Raw genomic sequence first — 14,957 nt, 5'->3', positions numbered from 1 at the left:
CAAGTATGTGTTTCAATATTTGACGCTTTTTTCAGAACAAATATCAAGTATTCTTTGCCTTTTTTGTTTGTCATTTTTCTTTTAAATAAGCATAAATTATAGGGTATCAATTATCCCCTTTTCTATAGTAATGAATGTATAAGAGAGAGAGAGAGAGATGGTAAAACAACTTAAAGCTCATAGGGGGAGCATGTGCTTCCTCTTGCTTTAGAGCTATTATAACACTGGATAACAGATAAGGGTGAAGAGTCATTAAGATTGTTTTTGAAAGCAGCACTAGAGAAGTTGGCCTCTCTTATGACCTTGCTAATATTAGGGTCATCAAGGATAGATATTATAAGCTATGCAAGCTCAACCTTAATGGGGGTCAAAAGTCATTGTTGCTATTGCTGCTTGATGCATCCTCTTATATGGTGAGCCTGAGCTTGTTTTAAGGCAACAACGAGAGTATTGGAAAGAGAGGGCTAATCCGTGGTGGTGCCAGGACCTTAGATCAAAGGGTGCAACATTTTTAAAATTAATTTAATAATTTTTTTTAAAAAAAGTAAGTGCATTCCTTACTATTATATCTTGTGTGGTTTCATGTTTCAGAATCGTTGAGCAATCATCTCATTGTTAATGCTAAGAAAAATGTGTTTTTTAATATAAGTCTTTAGACAATTATTTATTAATGGATTTCTCATACAATTCTGCAACTAATTTTTCACAAACTTTGTAACAAAAAAGATATTCTCTACCATTGTTGTAACACTTGGTTATATTATTACTAACTTCAAGAGAGTATAATTTAAGTAATAAACTATATGTCTTTTTGTTTCCACCAATTTTTTCACAAGAATATCAATTCTTTTTAATGATGCAAATTCAGAATTGCTTGGCATATCAATGATATTGTAAGTCTCAAGTTGATTATCAAGCATCATTAAATGAGAGGAAGAAAACTCGCATAGATAGAACTTGAAAAATCCAATCAATCTTTCCTTATCAAAATTTTGAGTTAATTTTTTTTTGCCTTCAACTAAACATACATACTTTTTTTTTTCCTAAACCCAAATATCTTTGAAGTTGGGTTAAGGGTGTAAAATATTTGAACCAAAGAATGCAAAGGAATGAAACATATGATCCTTTTTTATAATTTTCTTGAGGTTTAGGGGGTGCATTTTCCCCTTTGAACTTAATGTCGTGCCACCCATGGCTACTAGGAATGGAGGAAGGGAAGAGGGAGGTGATGTAGGGAGCTAATTGAGGGTGACATAAGCCCTGTGATGGAGAGGATGGGATGAAGATGGTGTCATGTGGATGTGGTGGCTATGAGGCTGAGACTTAAGGCAAGCTCTTTTGAGAGAACTTTAACAAAGAGTGAGAAAAGTGGCACCAACATAGATAGTAGTGACCTAGGCATGGCCCTTCCAGCATGCCAACCCTAGAGAGTGCTTCAACACTAAAGTAGCCTTTACTATAAGGATGAAGAAAGCAGGGGGAGAGAGAGTGAAGTAGATAGATACATTGGGGGGAAGAGAGAGTGAAGTAGATAGATACATTGGGGGGAAGAGAGAGTGAAGGAGACAAAAGTAAGGATGAATCAGAGAGAGACAGAGAGAGAGTCTGTAAGGGAGAGAGGGTGTGTGTGTGAAGTAACCAAGCTTTAAAACATGCTGGGTCTCATAAGTTTAAAAATAAAGGAACGTTTGTGAGAAATGGACGGCAGGTGATGGATGCAATGATTTTGATAGTTGATAAATTTCTTTGCATCATCCATTTTATAGGATACTAGATACTCCTTAAAAAATAGCTTTAAGTCAATTATATTTCAATAGTTTTAAGTCAATTATATACTCCCTCCATTTTAAATTATAATACTCTTTTAAATAAAATCTTACATATTAATAAACTTCATTAAATACACTTAACAACTTTATTTTTTCAAAACAAAAATATAAACTTTTAAAAATATTATCCATTTAATAATATTAAATCTACACTTAATTGGTATTAAATAGAGAAAGAAAGGATAATATTGAAATAAATATATTTAATAAAATTTTAAATATTTTATATTTTAAAATAATAAATTTTACTTTAAAGTATTTTATAATTTAAAATGAAGAGAGTATTAATTAAAATGAACAACAAGGCATGACCTAGGATGAATAGTTAATAAACTCGGCTGGCTCTCTTTTTCAACCGTGCTTGCTTTTACGGAATCGCTCTGGGTCAACAAAATTGGTTGAATAAGAATATATATATATATATATATATATATGGAACTATTAGGGACACATGGTGCTTCATAAAAGCAGTTAAGTTGACATTTTAGCCCCAAAGAACAGTTTAGACATATGATTTTTGTTTGGATTGTATTATACAGTTGGGTGCGAAAAAGAACCCACAATTTGACTAATTGAGGAAGTGAATTGACGAGAATGCCCAGGGACTTAATCGGAACAGTGACTACCAACGAAAAGGAAATTCGGATACCATTTTCACACGTGGGTGCTTCAATTTGTTTATGAAGCGTGCACGGTACCCCTATATATAACCCGTTCGGCGGATTTATTTCTTCCTCGTCGAAGAAAAATCTTGGAAAAACATAATCTTCATTCGATCTTGTTCCTCTTCTCTCTCCCTTGAAGGTAAGCACAAGCTCGTCGTCCTAATCTAATTTCCCTTCAATTTACCTGTTTAATTTTCTTCAACGTTCTCCCTTAGCTATAACTGAGTTTTGAAATTTAAACACACAATCTCACTCCTGATCGATCCTCCCTCTTTCCCCCACTGCTGGGCTCAAAAGCCATTGTTCTTCACCCAGCTTGAAATACATGTCTCTGAAACTTGGGTCTTTACCTTCAATCAAATAATCATGTAAATAATTAAAATAATGGAGGATCTGTATGGCCAGTGAAAAACCCCGATAATATATCTACATGTCGCAACTTGACAGAGCGTTGTCTCGAGTATATAAGCCGTATTCTAAGATCAGTTTTGCTGGTGCTTTTTCAGCGTTAAGTTGCTTAACCCAACTCGAAGGAAAAGGAGATTAAAATGGAGACTTCATCCAAGTACTTCGCTGAGCTAGTAAGCATACAAGGCAGTGAACTTTTGAAGTCGATTTAGCAGTAGGCGGGTTGCATCCGTAACTAATCAAGTTTTGAAACTTGACAGGGAATGGAGGATCCGAGCATATTCGAGCAGTACCCGGTGGAGTGGGGGTACGAGGTTGATGACTTCCAGGATAGCTACTCGTGTTTCAACTCCAAAAGAAGCCGTAATGAATGGTTCCCGGTGGAGAGTCCGGATTCGGTTGCCCAACCAAGAGAAAGCAAGCAACTAAAGAGCAGCAACCACAACATTAGCTGGACCTCCTATTGCACCCCTACAACAATCGCTGACCCCTTCATTCCTTCCAACCATTCTGCTTCTAATTCCACCTCCCAAATCCTCTCTTTCGAGAACTCTAACTCATCCCCCGACGTCGCTTCTCACCAATTTTACAGCTTGGATTCTAGTACTGTGGTCAAGCCTAAAACGGAGGCTGTTTTCTCTGCTGATAACCTGGACTTCAGTGCACCATTTTCCATTTCTCAACCCAATTATGACCACAAACCTGATTCCTTTTTTCTCCCACATGAGAGAAAACCTGCCATCATCACCAGAAATCCCGTCCAAGCTCAAGATCACGTCATGGCCGAAAGAAAACGAAGGGAAAAGCTCAGCCAGAGGTTTATTGCTCTTTCGGCCATTCTTCCCGGGCTCAAAAAGGTACTTTAACCGTCAGGTTAATTAATTACTCAGTATCTCGTACTCTGTCAAGAATCTGAACGTTATCTTCTGACAACCATATATAAATACATACGTGCAGATGGATAAGGCTTCAGTCCTAGGAGATGCTATCAACTATGTGAAACAACTACAGGACCGCGTGAAGACTCTGGAGGAACAGGTAGCCAAGAAGGCCGTTGAGACCGCAGTTTTCGTCAACAGGTCTGTTCTCTATGCCGACGATGATTACTCCTCATCCGATGAAAATTCCAACAGCCACTCCCTCCGGCCATTGCCCGAAATCGAAGCAAGAGTTTCGGGCAAGGAGGTACTCATCAGAATCCACTGTGACAAACACAATGGAAATGCAGCCACCATACTCACCCAGTTACAACATCTTCATCTCACTGTCCAGAGCAGCAGCTTCTTGCCCTTCGGGAATGCCACTCTTGATATTACTATTGTTGCTCAGGTATAATTATTTTGAAGTTCTTTAGTTCAAAATTTCCGCATTTCATCACGGCTTGTCACAAGAGTAGCGTCAATTTTTTGCAGCTGAACAAGGAACAGCGCGTGACAGCAAAGGACATAGTGAGAAGTCTGGGGCAGGGTCTGAGGCAATTAAATTGATGGTCGGTTCGAGATGTGTTCGCACGTGCTTCGTCTTACAGTAACATTGGATATGATCAGGAATAACTTCTGTTAATAATAATTTTTACCAGGGCGCTTTCCTTTCTTCCTTTTTTCTTCCATTTGGATTCTGGAGGAATTTGAGGCGTGCCCGAGTGTCTCTTACCATAAATCAGTTAACGTGGGTTTGTTTTGTTGCCAAGTCTGAGCGGTGACGCCACAAAGGGTTTTCCTTCTTGTTTTTGCGTAGTTCACTGCTGATTCGCTGCGTTAACCTACCCGCAATGGCTCGTCGCTTTAATTTGGTTTTGTTATTTTTTGGGCGGATTTTTGAGAGGGTGTGAATATTCAATTACACCTCTTTCTTTCATCTTTCCCGTTGTGAAAATGGCCTAGTTTATCCAAAGTCGTTCTATGCATCAACACAATATTCCTTAATGCAGTATACTTGTGTTTGTATGATCTTGAATTTTTCTGGCATTTATAGTGCACCAACTTAATTATCCTTTATTCATTTTTATTTTAAGATATGTCCTGGATCGATAACTCCATTTACAAGCGTATAGAGTTTCAGTGACAAAATGATCATTGAAATATATATCGATTAATTAATTCGTTTCATGAATGACAGTGATATGTGGGGTCTCAACTATCATAGAGCCAGCGTGCGTGTCAACGGAATGAAGTTGAATTTAACTCCATTTCTCAATAGTATTATGGCACGGGCCCATGTGCAGGTTATTTTTGTAGCCACTTCAATTTAATATTGGGAAACCACTTGGTCCCACCACGGATTATGATCTGGTCGCTAGGCTCATAATCCATTAAAAAACACAGCCTTTGGCTGTCCTGGACCAAGCTTCTTTATTAATAAATTATTTAAAGATGATATATTTCATGTGCTTAATAATAAAATAATTTAATTAGGATACATTGTGGATATTATTAATTTACTCCCTCTATTTATTTATATGTATAAAAGGTATTTTTAACTGAATTTTATATTATTTAATTAAAATCACATAAAATTATAATAGTTTTTTAGTTTTGTTCATAATAATATCACAATTACTGTCATAGTAATGAGGTGAAGCATCCAATATCATGGCACTTCTTATATTTAAAAATAAAATAAACTTTAAAAAATATTTTTTATATATAGACAGAAAGGGTATCTATCTAGTTCGTTAAAATACATGTACGTTATTAGATTTGAGTCCGATGACACATTTAGATATACTTATTTTATTTTTACATATAAGAAAAAATAATTACATCACATAATTTAAGAAAATCAATTAACAATAATATACAATTGTGACTGGAAATAAAAAAGATGAACTAAAATACTTTTTTATTTAATCAAAATAAGGCTGCATTGATTTTTTTTTCATGAATGAAAATTATGAATTTATGAAAGGTGATTTTAAAAAATAATAATAATTTTTTATTAAAATATATGATTTTACTTATAAATAAAAACAAAACAACAAGTTTTCCTAGTTCTACATACAGAAATGGAGGAAATACACGAAATTTTGGTGGGAGACAGCGAGTAAGAATTCCAGAATTTCAACACGTCGCTCAGAATTGTTAGAAACATAATAAAGTGCTCTTTTTGCTGATTATGTTCGTGATCGCGTTCGGAAGCAATGATAATTTTTGATGTTTTTCATCAAGTGATGATCGCGCTGCCAAATAAACGCACATGGTTAATAAGCTAGCTAATAGTGAAGTGCCAAAAACATGCATGTGTCAAGATCGATTTCTCTAGATTGTGAGTAAAAGTTCATTGCAATTAAATTATTGAGCCATCCTCAGCCCCACCCCCCCCCCAAGGGACAAACATGACGTTTTTATCTTGCCCCTTGTCCCAGTACGTATAATAGTCCACTTAATTTTTGGCTATATATGTTATATCTGCTAATTAGCTGACTAATTTTTTGCAGTAAACTGGACGATAGCACACGCACCAAGAGGATCGACCAACCTTAAAACATGGGCGGCCTACGAAATTCTCTACTGCGTGTGAAGGACTTTACGATTCATTTAATCTCTCGTTCCATTAGTATCAACGTTCATACTTGCATCGACCATCTTGGACTCGATTATAGCCCTTGACTCAACTGGTCCACGTGTAATGGTCGGTGATTGGTTTTTAATGACGTTTCAAACAACTTTCCTCGTGTTTTCTTCATTCTTTTCTCATTTTTACACCACCTTTAATCAATTTATACCAAAGACTTGCTCGTACACTAATTTTGAAGATTACATAGTCGATGACGAATAATCGCTCTCTCGACCATTACATGGTGATATTGCGTAGGTAATATATAGTAGTGGAGATTCATTCATGCATCCGGACTTTCTGAAGGTTGGTTGAGTTTTTGAAATTCATGAAATTATATGCGAAAATCGAAATACTTGCACCCTGAATACACACACATGCACATGCCAATAGATTTATATATAACATCAAGTGTATTGATTAAATTCATGTATTCCAATAAGGATCAAAATTCAAAATGCAGCTTTGTGTGTACCCTTGTTTATATATTCCGATCCTTCTGTATATTATTATTAGGTTGTTTAAATATAAGTGCATTTAAGTCAATATAAAAAGTTTCATATTAGATAAAATGAGCTTCATAACTAAAAAAAAAAAAAATTCATAAACCTGAGTTTTGATATTTTGAAGGTCAGCTCTAATTGACAGTTTTAATAATCATACACCAATCAAATACACGGACAAATATTTATTTGAACAGTCACAGGCAACGTAAGGTATAGGTGAATGTTTGGACACCTTTAGAGATGACAGGAGACGGATAGTGACACCGCAACAATAAGTGAGTGATTGAGGGTGCAAGCGTCACTTCTGTGATAGCAAAGTTATTAATTGATGGAATTAATAGAGGTGGTCGAGTTCTCTGTTCTGCCTTTCCTTTTTGATGGTCCTGGTTGCGCCGTGGGGACATATATACTACTCCGCCGAACTCGTGTTGATTTGTTCTGCCTTGTCTTCTTCCCGAAATCCAACTGCAAAAATCCAAGCTTCCTACTATGTCAACACATCCTTTTGAATATTAAGCTCATTTTTCCTTTGTTTAATTTTCATCATATTTCCTATCCTTATATTGTCTTTTCCTCTCCATGTCACCCAATTTCTTTTTCACATATTTCTCTAATCTTATTTATAAATTATTTTTAACATGTCGTATTAGAATTAAGAAAAATCTTAAAACTTATTATTAACTCTATCTAAAAATTTGATAAATTCTTAACTTTATCTCTATTAAATATACATATTTTAATGACATATTTTCTTTCTCCAATGTTTAATGGAGGACAAAAAGAAAAATATATAATAAAAATTTAATGATGTAACTTATAAATATGATTAAAAAAATCTTCTACCCTTGTCCTATAAATAAAATTGGAACGAGTATTATTCAACTTTAACCGTTGAAAAAAGAGCACCCAACATTTTGGTCGATTGGATTGGATCGGCTGGAGGATGAGACATCTTTTAATTGAGATGTGGTGTCGATAAACATGAAAATACTATCTAATTTTTATAATACTAACTAAGTTATTATATCGGTAATGTAAATTAGTTACAAGTTTTTTCATAATTCTTAACGGAAAGAGTACATGAAATGACACAAAACCTTGGAAAATGATGGCATAGATCGTTTAATATGAAAATCGTAAAAGAGAAAGGAGTTCAAAATTATAAGGATAATGGACACAAAAATTTAAAACTTACCACACTAACTTACATATATTCCTAAATTAGTAAAGGCATTTGCAAATCCTCAAATATAAGCAGGCCCGTTACTGTGCATGATGTCGTGCTAACTAAACATATGTCGGTTCCTACATTATACAAAATTGTTAAAAAAAAAATTGTAAAAAAATGATGCGTGCGACTGACTTCATTTTTTTGTATTGGCATTGGCGATTTGGGGTATCGCTATTTTGTGAGGTCAAAAGTCAAAACCGATAAAGGACCCAACTTGTTGCTTTTCACCTAAAGCAGAGAATTGGGAAGGGCTTGCACCAATGGAATTCGATCCTCCATATATGAACTCCAGGTGGTGATCGTGAATGACTCGTCAATCGACTCACTGTAACGTCACCGCGATTCTAATTTCCATAAGAAACCAGGGGTAACAAACTTTTAATTTGCGCTAATGTATGCATCATCGGAGTGCAAATAGGGGGAGGGAAAATGGAGAGCTCAAAATTTGAGGCTTTTTTTTGTTTTTTGGCCAAGAAAAACTTGAGGCACAGTCACCTTTCCCAGATTATAAAATACCATTGAAGAGATTTTATCGTCTTAAAATATAAAATAATTTAATAAAAATAAAATTTTGTTAATAATATTTTTTTAATATTACTTTTAGAATGGATAAAGAATTGAAATAATTACTGTATATTTAAAATTATATCAAGTTATATTTAAAGTTAGATTAAATGAAAGGTGTTTTTAGAAGTTTTATATTTTTATTTTTTAAAACGTATGCTTATAAAGTGTCATTGTTAAGCTTTATTTATATGTGTAATATTGTCTAAAATTTTTTTATAATTTGATACTCTTCTAATTTTATTTATAAGGTATTTTAAATTTTCAATCATTATCATATTTATTTTTACCGTCTTGTCTCAATTAAATGAGAAAACATTTATTAAATAGTAGAATATTTTATTTTTAAAATGGATATATTAAATAGAGATAAAGTTAAAAATTTATTAAATTTTTAAATAAAATTTGAAATTAATAAGATTTAATCTTGATAAAATGTTAGAAGTGGATTATAAATCTAGAGATAATATGAAGCAAGTATATATCCTCTCTTCACTTGTCTAGTCGGGAAACGGGATTTAGCCATTTAGCCTAGAGAAGCTTTTAGATGTGGTACTGTGCACGTAGTACAGTGCGAATGCAGGGTGTACAATACGGTTATCTCTTTCATAACATTGGACGAAATTAACAAAATCGACCCTCATTAAAAAAATATTAATATCAATATTAATTCTAACTCTAAAATTGTAAAGTAAAAATATCACTTTTGATCAATTTTACCCTTCTCTAAATTAATAATCATAATAAATTATTGTTAATAAATTCAAATAATAATAAATAAAGAATAAAACTCGAAAGACATTAATCTCTCAAACTTTGTCTTGTTTTTTCAAAGGGTAAGGACCAACAATTTTGCTCAAATTTTGCCTTATGTTAACAACAAGGAGGAATATAGGATAACATTTTGCACTGATGTAATTGCATGAATTATTCCCAGATCATATTTTATAAATCATCTTCCGTGTATATATATATATATATATATAGCATATATACATGTGTATATATTAATAACGTAGCTTTTCTTATCAACAATATGGGGGTAGGAGAAATGTGTGATGAAATTAAAAGTCAACTACATGCTCTATAATTACAATTAGATTAAAATATATAAAATTTTCTAAACTTTAAGACTTTTGTACATGTTCTCTCACTTTTAAATGTTTAAAATTAATTTTCATAGTTTATAATTTTCAAAGCCCACTACTGTTTGATTAACTCTATTATATCATTAATAGAGTTTGCTGTGTTAGATTAATAAAAGCCAAAAGTTTACATAACATTTTATGTAAGGAAATAATAAATATATAAAAATTATATTATTTTTAAATATTTACTATTGTATTATTTTAAATATATACTTTTGTCTAAGTTTTGTGCATGTTTTTTATTTTTATCAATAATGCATAGTTTCCTGTATTAAATGACAAATTTTTATTTATATAATTCTTATTAATGACAGCCTTTAAATATTGTTCCTTTTATATTTGTTTGATATAAAAGGCTATTTTAATTAATAAAGAAGAATAAAATTATAGCTTTCCTCTTAAATTATGTTAAGTAAATAATGAGAATAAAGTTGCTCAACTAAAAAATGGGAGCATTGTCATGTATATGAACAATAAAAATTATAGTTTTACCCCTATTTAAACAGTGTTAAAAATTAATAAAAATATTTTTTTATGTCATGTGACATGTTCATTTCACTAATCTGATATGACAAAGTCTATTATGTTGTTAACAGAGTTTTTTCATATCTCTTCTTTTATGAGTCTTTGAAAACTAAAATTAAAGATTGAAAGAGTTAATTTTAAGTGTTTAAAAGTGATGGTATCATATGTAACTATCTCAAATTTTAAGAAATTTTATGTATTTTAGCTAATAATTATGATAAAGGTTTTTCCTTCTCGTTACTTTATAAATAGAATTGGATGAAGTTTACCTTCTTTTAATGTTATGAAACACTTTTATTTAATTGAATTACATCTCCAATAATTATTTCTAAAATTATAATTTTTTTATATTTATTCTTATTTAATATGAAATCTCAATTAAAATATTATTAATTATATTTTATAATGAAAAATTTTTTATAAAAAAATTATTAATTATACTTAATATTTAAGTCGATATCCAAAAAAAAAAATCCCATAAGATTGAAGGAATGAATTTTATCGGTTCTGAGTCAATTGCCCTCTCCTCCGTGTAATGCACGCAACAATTCTTGATTTCCTTACTGTTGAAGTTGATTAAGAGGCATCCATACGATCAGCTTTTGACGGAAACAGAAAAGCTTCTATCTGGGCCCATTTTTCTCGGGTACAAAGATACTCTTCTACTCCTCCCAGGCCCACAAATTCAAATAGAAAAGGGCTTTCTATGGCGTGTGGGTATTGCAAGCATATTCTTTTTCCTGCCTCCATAGAAAAGACCTTATTTTGGGTCTTCCGAAGCGGAGAACTCGTCTTCAATCACCTATATCTGTTCATGAAAAGCCAAGAGTTAAGTAATTTGTATAAAAATTACAGGATGATTTGCTTTCATATTTTCAATATTTTAGAATTTTTTATGTACCAAATAAACCTATAAGTTTCAACTTGCACGGGATCCTCAGGAAAGTGGTTGTGGTGACTATTTATAGAGGTCGCTCTGGCAACCACAGAGAAGCAGTAAGAAATAAATGGAAATGATAGACGGAAAGAATTAATTTGCCGTTGATGTGTATAATGATAAAGCTGGAACCCAAAACTGTGGATCGGAAAGAGTAGTTTAATTGTTTAAGCAAACCGGGGGAGATGCGAACCAAAGGTGGGTGGGTGAGAGCATGCATAAAAATGATAAGGGCGACAAAATTGAAAAGGACCTGAGGTCTTCGAGAGAAACAACAAATCCGCCAGCATGGGATGCTGCCATTTTTGCCTCTTTAGTCTCGTGAGTAAGCAATCCAACACACGAATAATTAGTCCTCAATTTGACTGCTTCTGCTTCACTTCTGTTGATCCCACGCTGTCACGCCTGTCGCCTCCTCCTCCCACTCCCTTACTTGCACTCATATTATGAGACAATCAATCGGCCTTTCTAACGCCATAACTCATACGTCCCTCTCAATTCCCTTCCCTTATGGCACCCCGAAGGTCAATATTTGAACCAGCTTCTCAGAGTAACTGTGCAGAGCCCGTCCCTGGCCCATGGGGACATTGTCACTTTACCAACAATCGACCTGCTGGTCTTGCATAGAAGGTGAACTAAAAGGCACAGACAATGTCATCAATCACTTCTGTATCTCTAATTTTTTTTTTCGGATGTGCATGAAAAGAATAATGATGATATTCAACATCCCCTTTCCAGAATTGGTGGTGGCTTGGTTGGTTGTGCTATATGTATTTGGGGAGAGATTTAACGTGTTCTACCTTGGGTTATTAACGACAAAAACTTTTAATTAATTTGCACTAAAGATTCTTTTTCTTTCTGGAGGTTCATGGCCGCTCTTCAACTATTTTTAACGCATAGCTAGCCCTGACTGCAAAAGAAACAAAATGCCACTTTCGGTCCTTTGGGCTTGTGAACGGCCTCCATAAAATATTCAATTTTCACCGCACGGATTTTATTCTTCCATGCCGGTGGACCCATAAGAAAGTATGAACAAATATCACGCATCCATACCACGCCACTGGCTAGTTCTCTTTCTCCTTAATTCTCAATGGGAGTTGTCAGCATCAATTTCAGCACTTGTTAGCAACAGAGCTAGCTCTAGCAGCTAATGAAATACAGTAGTATGCGTATGTCATAATATCGAGGCCGAGATCGGACACTCGTGAAGAAAAGAAGGGGAAATAGGGGAGCAAGGGGTATGAGAGTGGAGTAGTCGAGGAGGGAGCGTGAAGAGTGGGAGGATGCAGAGGTAAAAGAAGACAAAAGGGAAGGGCATCCCCAGACAGACAATAATAATTAAAAAAAAAATTGCTGCTCTGTTGGATGCAAGTCCACGTGTTTTGCGGCATGGATGAACTTGGTCCTCGGGGACCTGCTAATTTCAGTTCAGTTGGGTCTTGTTCCCAGTGCAATCTTGATCCAAACATGATGGCGAGTGGGTGAGCTTGATCTTGGTCAACTGAATATCCTCAGAAGCTAATTAAGTGCTGAGTGTAGCCCAAACGAAAGCACACCCTCTTTCAAAGGCTTGCATGTGGGGAGGGAGCACTGCACAGTGAGAACTTAACATTGAGAGCGTGTGGTTGCCTATAGCTAAGGCAAACGTGACTTGGGGCAGCGTCCAGCATATATATTAGCCGATCGAAACACACCTTCATTCAACCTCAACATTATTGTGAGGGTGACATGTTTTACCTTCTCAACTAGCTGTAGTCTGTGAACTGTGATCAAGCGCATTTTGGATAGACAAGCCACAAACCGTATTCCCTGTTTATTACTTTTAAAGATGAAAGCTTATATTTATATATATACATGTGATTATATAAAGAATATTTGTGCCTGCCTGCGATTGGGAGGTGATTTTTGGCACCGTTTGGAAAAACATCTTACATTCCAAAAGTATTTTTTTACTTTTGGGATATGAAATGTTGTTTGAGAGAAATTTTTCATAGGAAAAACACTTTCTCAAAGTACATCTGAAACATAGCTGAACGTGAATTTTCTAACTCTCCATTTGATTACTTTTCAAACATGAATGTGATGATTTGAGCATTAATATCTGGCACTTAATTTTATATTGACCATAATACCCTCTATTATTTTTGTCATTCTTGTCGTGAGTGAGAGCTTGTGTTCTGTCACTCCCATCTCTTATGGCCGAGAGCTATCCCATCTCTCATCTTGTGTTACTATCTCTCCACCCATCTCGAAGCTACTCCCCAAAGGCAGCATCTCCATTATCTCGCCCAATTCCTCCGGAGTGGACGAGTCGCCAAAGGAGGAAGAGGACATTGCTAATAATGACAACAAAGAGGAAGATAAGAGCAACTTCGTTGGAGGATTGAATATCTTCATGGCAACGACCTTAACTATGGCATCCTAAACATCTCTGGGAGAGTTGGAAGTAGGTCAGGGCAGGGAACCCATGAGTTCAAGAAAGTTAATGGAAGGATAGCCTTTGATAATAAGCGAAGCCACATTGTGGGCACACGCTGCCATCTCTAGCGTGACAAAGGTGCTGAGCCAAATCTAGTTCTCTTTCTTGGGCTTTCGAATTTCTGACACCCACTTGCCCCACGCCCTCATTTGAGCCCCTCTGTACATGGGATGCTTGCTGTTGCTATTATCCTAGCCCCTCTTGAGCTTCCTCTGTTGTGTTGGCAATGGATTAGAAGCAGAGTTCAACCATGATTGAGACTCGAACAGTCCAAATGTTGATGGCGAGGATGACATGATAATGGAGAGTGTGAGGACTAGTGTGAATGCTTATCTCTATCTCCGAGCTAGGTAGCTCAACCATTAATATTGACAAGGACAAAGCGACTGAAGTAAGCTATGGTTCAGCTCAACGATACAAATTCATTTTTACTCCCTCTATCTTGACTATTTATTACATATTTTTTAATATTAAATTATATATATATATATTTATTATTTAACGTTTTAAATTTTATTTTATTTTAAATTTATTTCATATTTTTAAATATTTCTAATATATTATATTTATATAATAAAAATTATAAATTATCATAAATCAATATTCTTTTTCATCATTCTATATTTAGAAGCATATTTTAAAAACATAAATTTTTATTAATTCAAACAACTTTTGGTTTGTTAAACTGACTTTTAAAAAACATATTCAAGCATAATTTTTGTTACAACAACTGACTTTCACCAAATTAACTTTTATCAAATAAATTTTTATCAAACTGATTTTTGATAAATTAAAAACCAAACACACTTTATCTCTTGCATTGGAAAAGAAGAGCTCTTTCTAATGGGCTTGGGCTTTAGTTTATAATATTCTTCTACAATCTCACCTTCTAAAATTTCTTTTTTCATTATTAATTCAAATTCTGATGTTATTTTTCATGCTTGTTAAAAATTGTTAAAAAAAATAACAATAAATTTATTAAAAAAAATGGTCATGGATTTAATTTACTGGACCCTCGGGGGTGACGAGCCGTATATTGATATATAGAACATGAGAAAAATCACTCTGGGGCAAAAAAGGCAAATAATTCATATTGAAAAACTTCCCTCT

The 14,957-nt window shown here is 34.1% G+C and overlaps 1 protein-coding gene across 1 annotated transcript; it reads left to right on the top strand.

Moving 5' to 3' along the window:
* Nucleotides 1-2,572: 2,572 nt before the first annotated feature.
* Nucleotides 2,573-4,858, top strand: LOC129284601 (transcription factor bHLH18-like). Its single transcript, XM_054920128.1, has 5 exons — nt 2,573-2,633; nt 3,001-3,075; nt 3,163-3,759; nt 3,860-4,231; nt 4,315-4,858. Exons 2-5 carry the CDS (start codon nt 3,043-3,045, stop codon nt 4,387-4,389), a joined length of 1,077 nt encoding a protein of 358 aa, XP_054776103.1. The 5' UTR covers nt 2,573-2,633; nt 3,001-3,042; the 3' UTR covers nt 4,390-4,858.
* Nucleotides 4,859-14,957: the final 10,099 nt, after the last annotated feature.

Source organism: Prosopis cineraria, unplaced genomic scaffold (genome assembly GCF_029017545.1).
Source record: "Prosopis cineraria cultivar Desert tree isolate PC_DT_omini unplaced genomic scaffold, ASM2901754v1 PC10, whole genome shotgun sequence".
NCBI classification, from domain to species: Eukaryota; Viridiplantae; Streptophyta; class Magnoliopsida; order Fabales; family Fabaceae; genus Prosopis; species Prosopis cineraria.
The sequence above is the reverse complement of the archived record's forward strand: the minus strand, read 5'-3'. Positions and strand labels throughout refer to the sequence as shown.

What these genes read in the sequence shown, in the direction of transcription:
- LOC129284601 (XM_054920128.1), top strand. Translation starts at nt 3,043, where the DNA reads ATGGAGACTTCATCCAAGTACTTCGCTGAGCTA. An exon ending in CCAAGTACTTCGCTGAGCTA is followed by an intron (nt 3,076 to 3,162) that starts GTAAGCATACAA and finishes GAAACTTGACAG; the next exon opens with GGAATGGAGGATCCGAGCAT. An exon ending in ATATTACTATTGTTGCTCAG is followed by an intron (nt 4,232 to 4,314) that starts GTATAATTATTT and finishes AATTTTTTGCAG; the next exon opens with CTGAACAAGGAACAGCGCGT.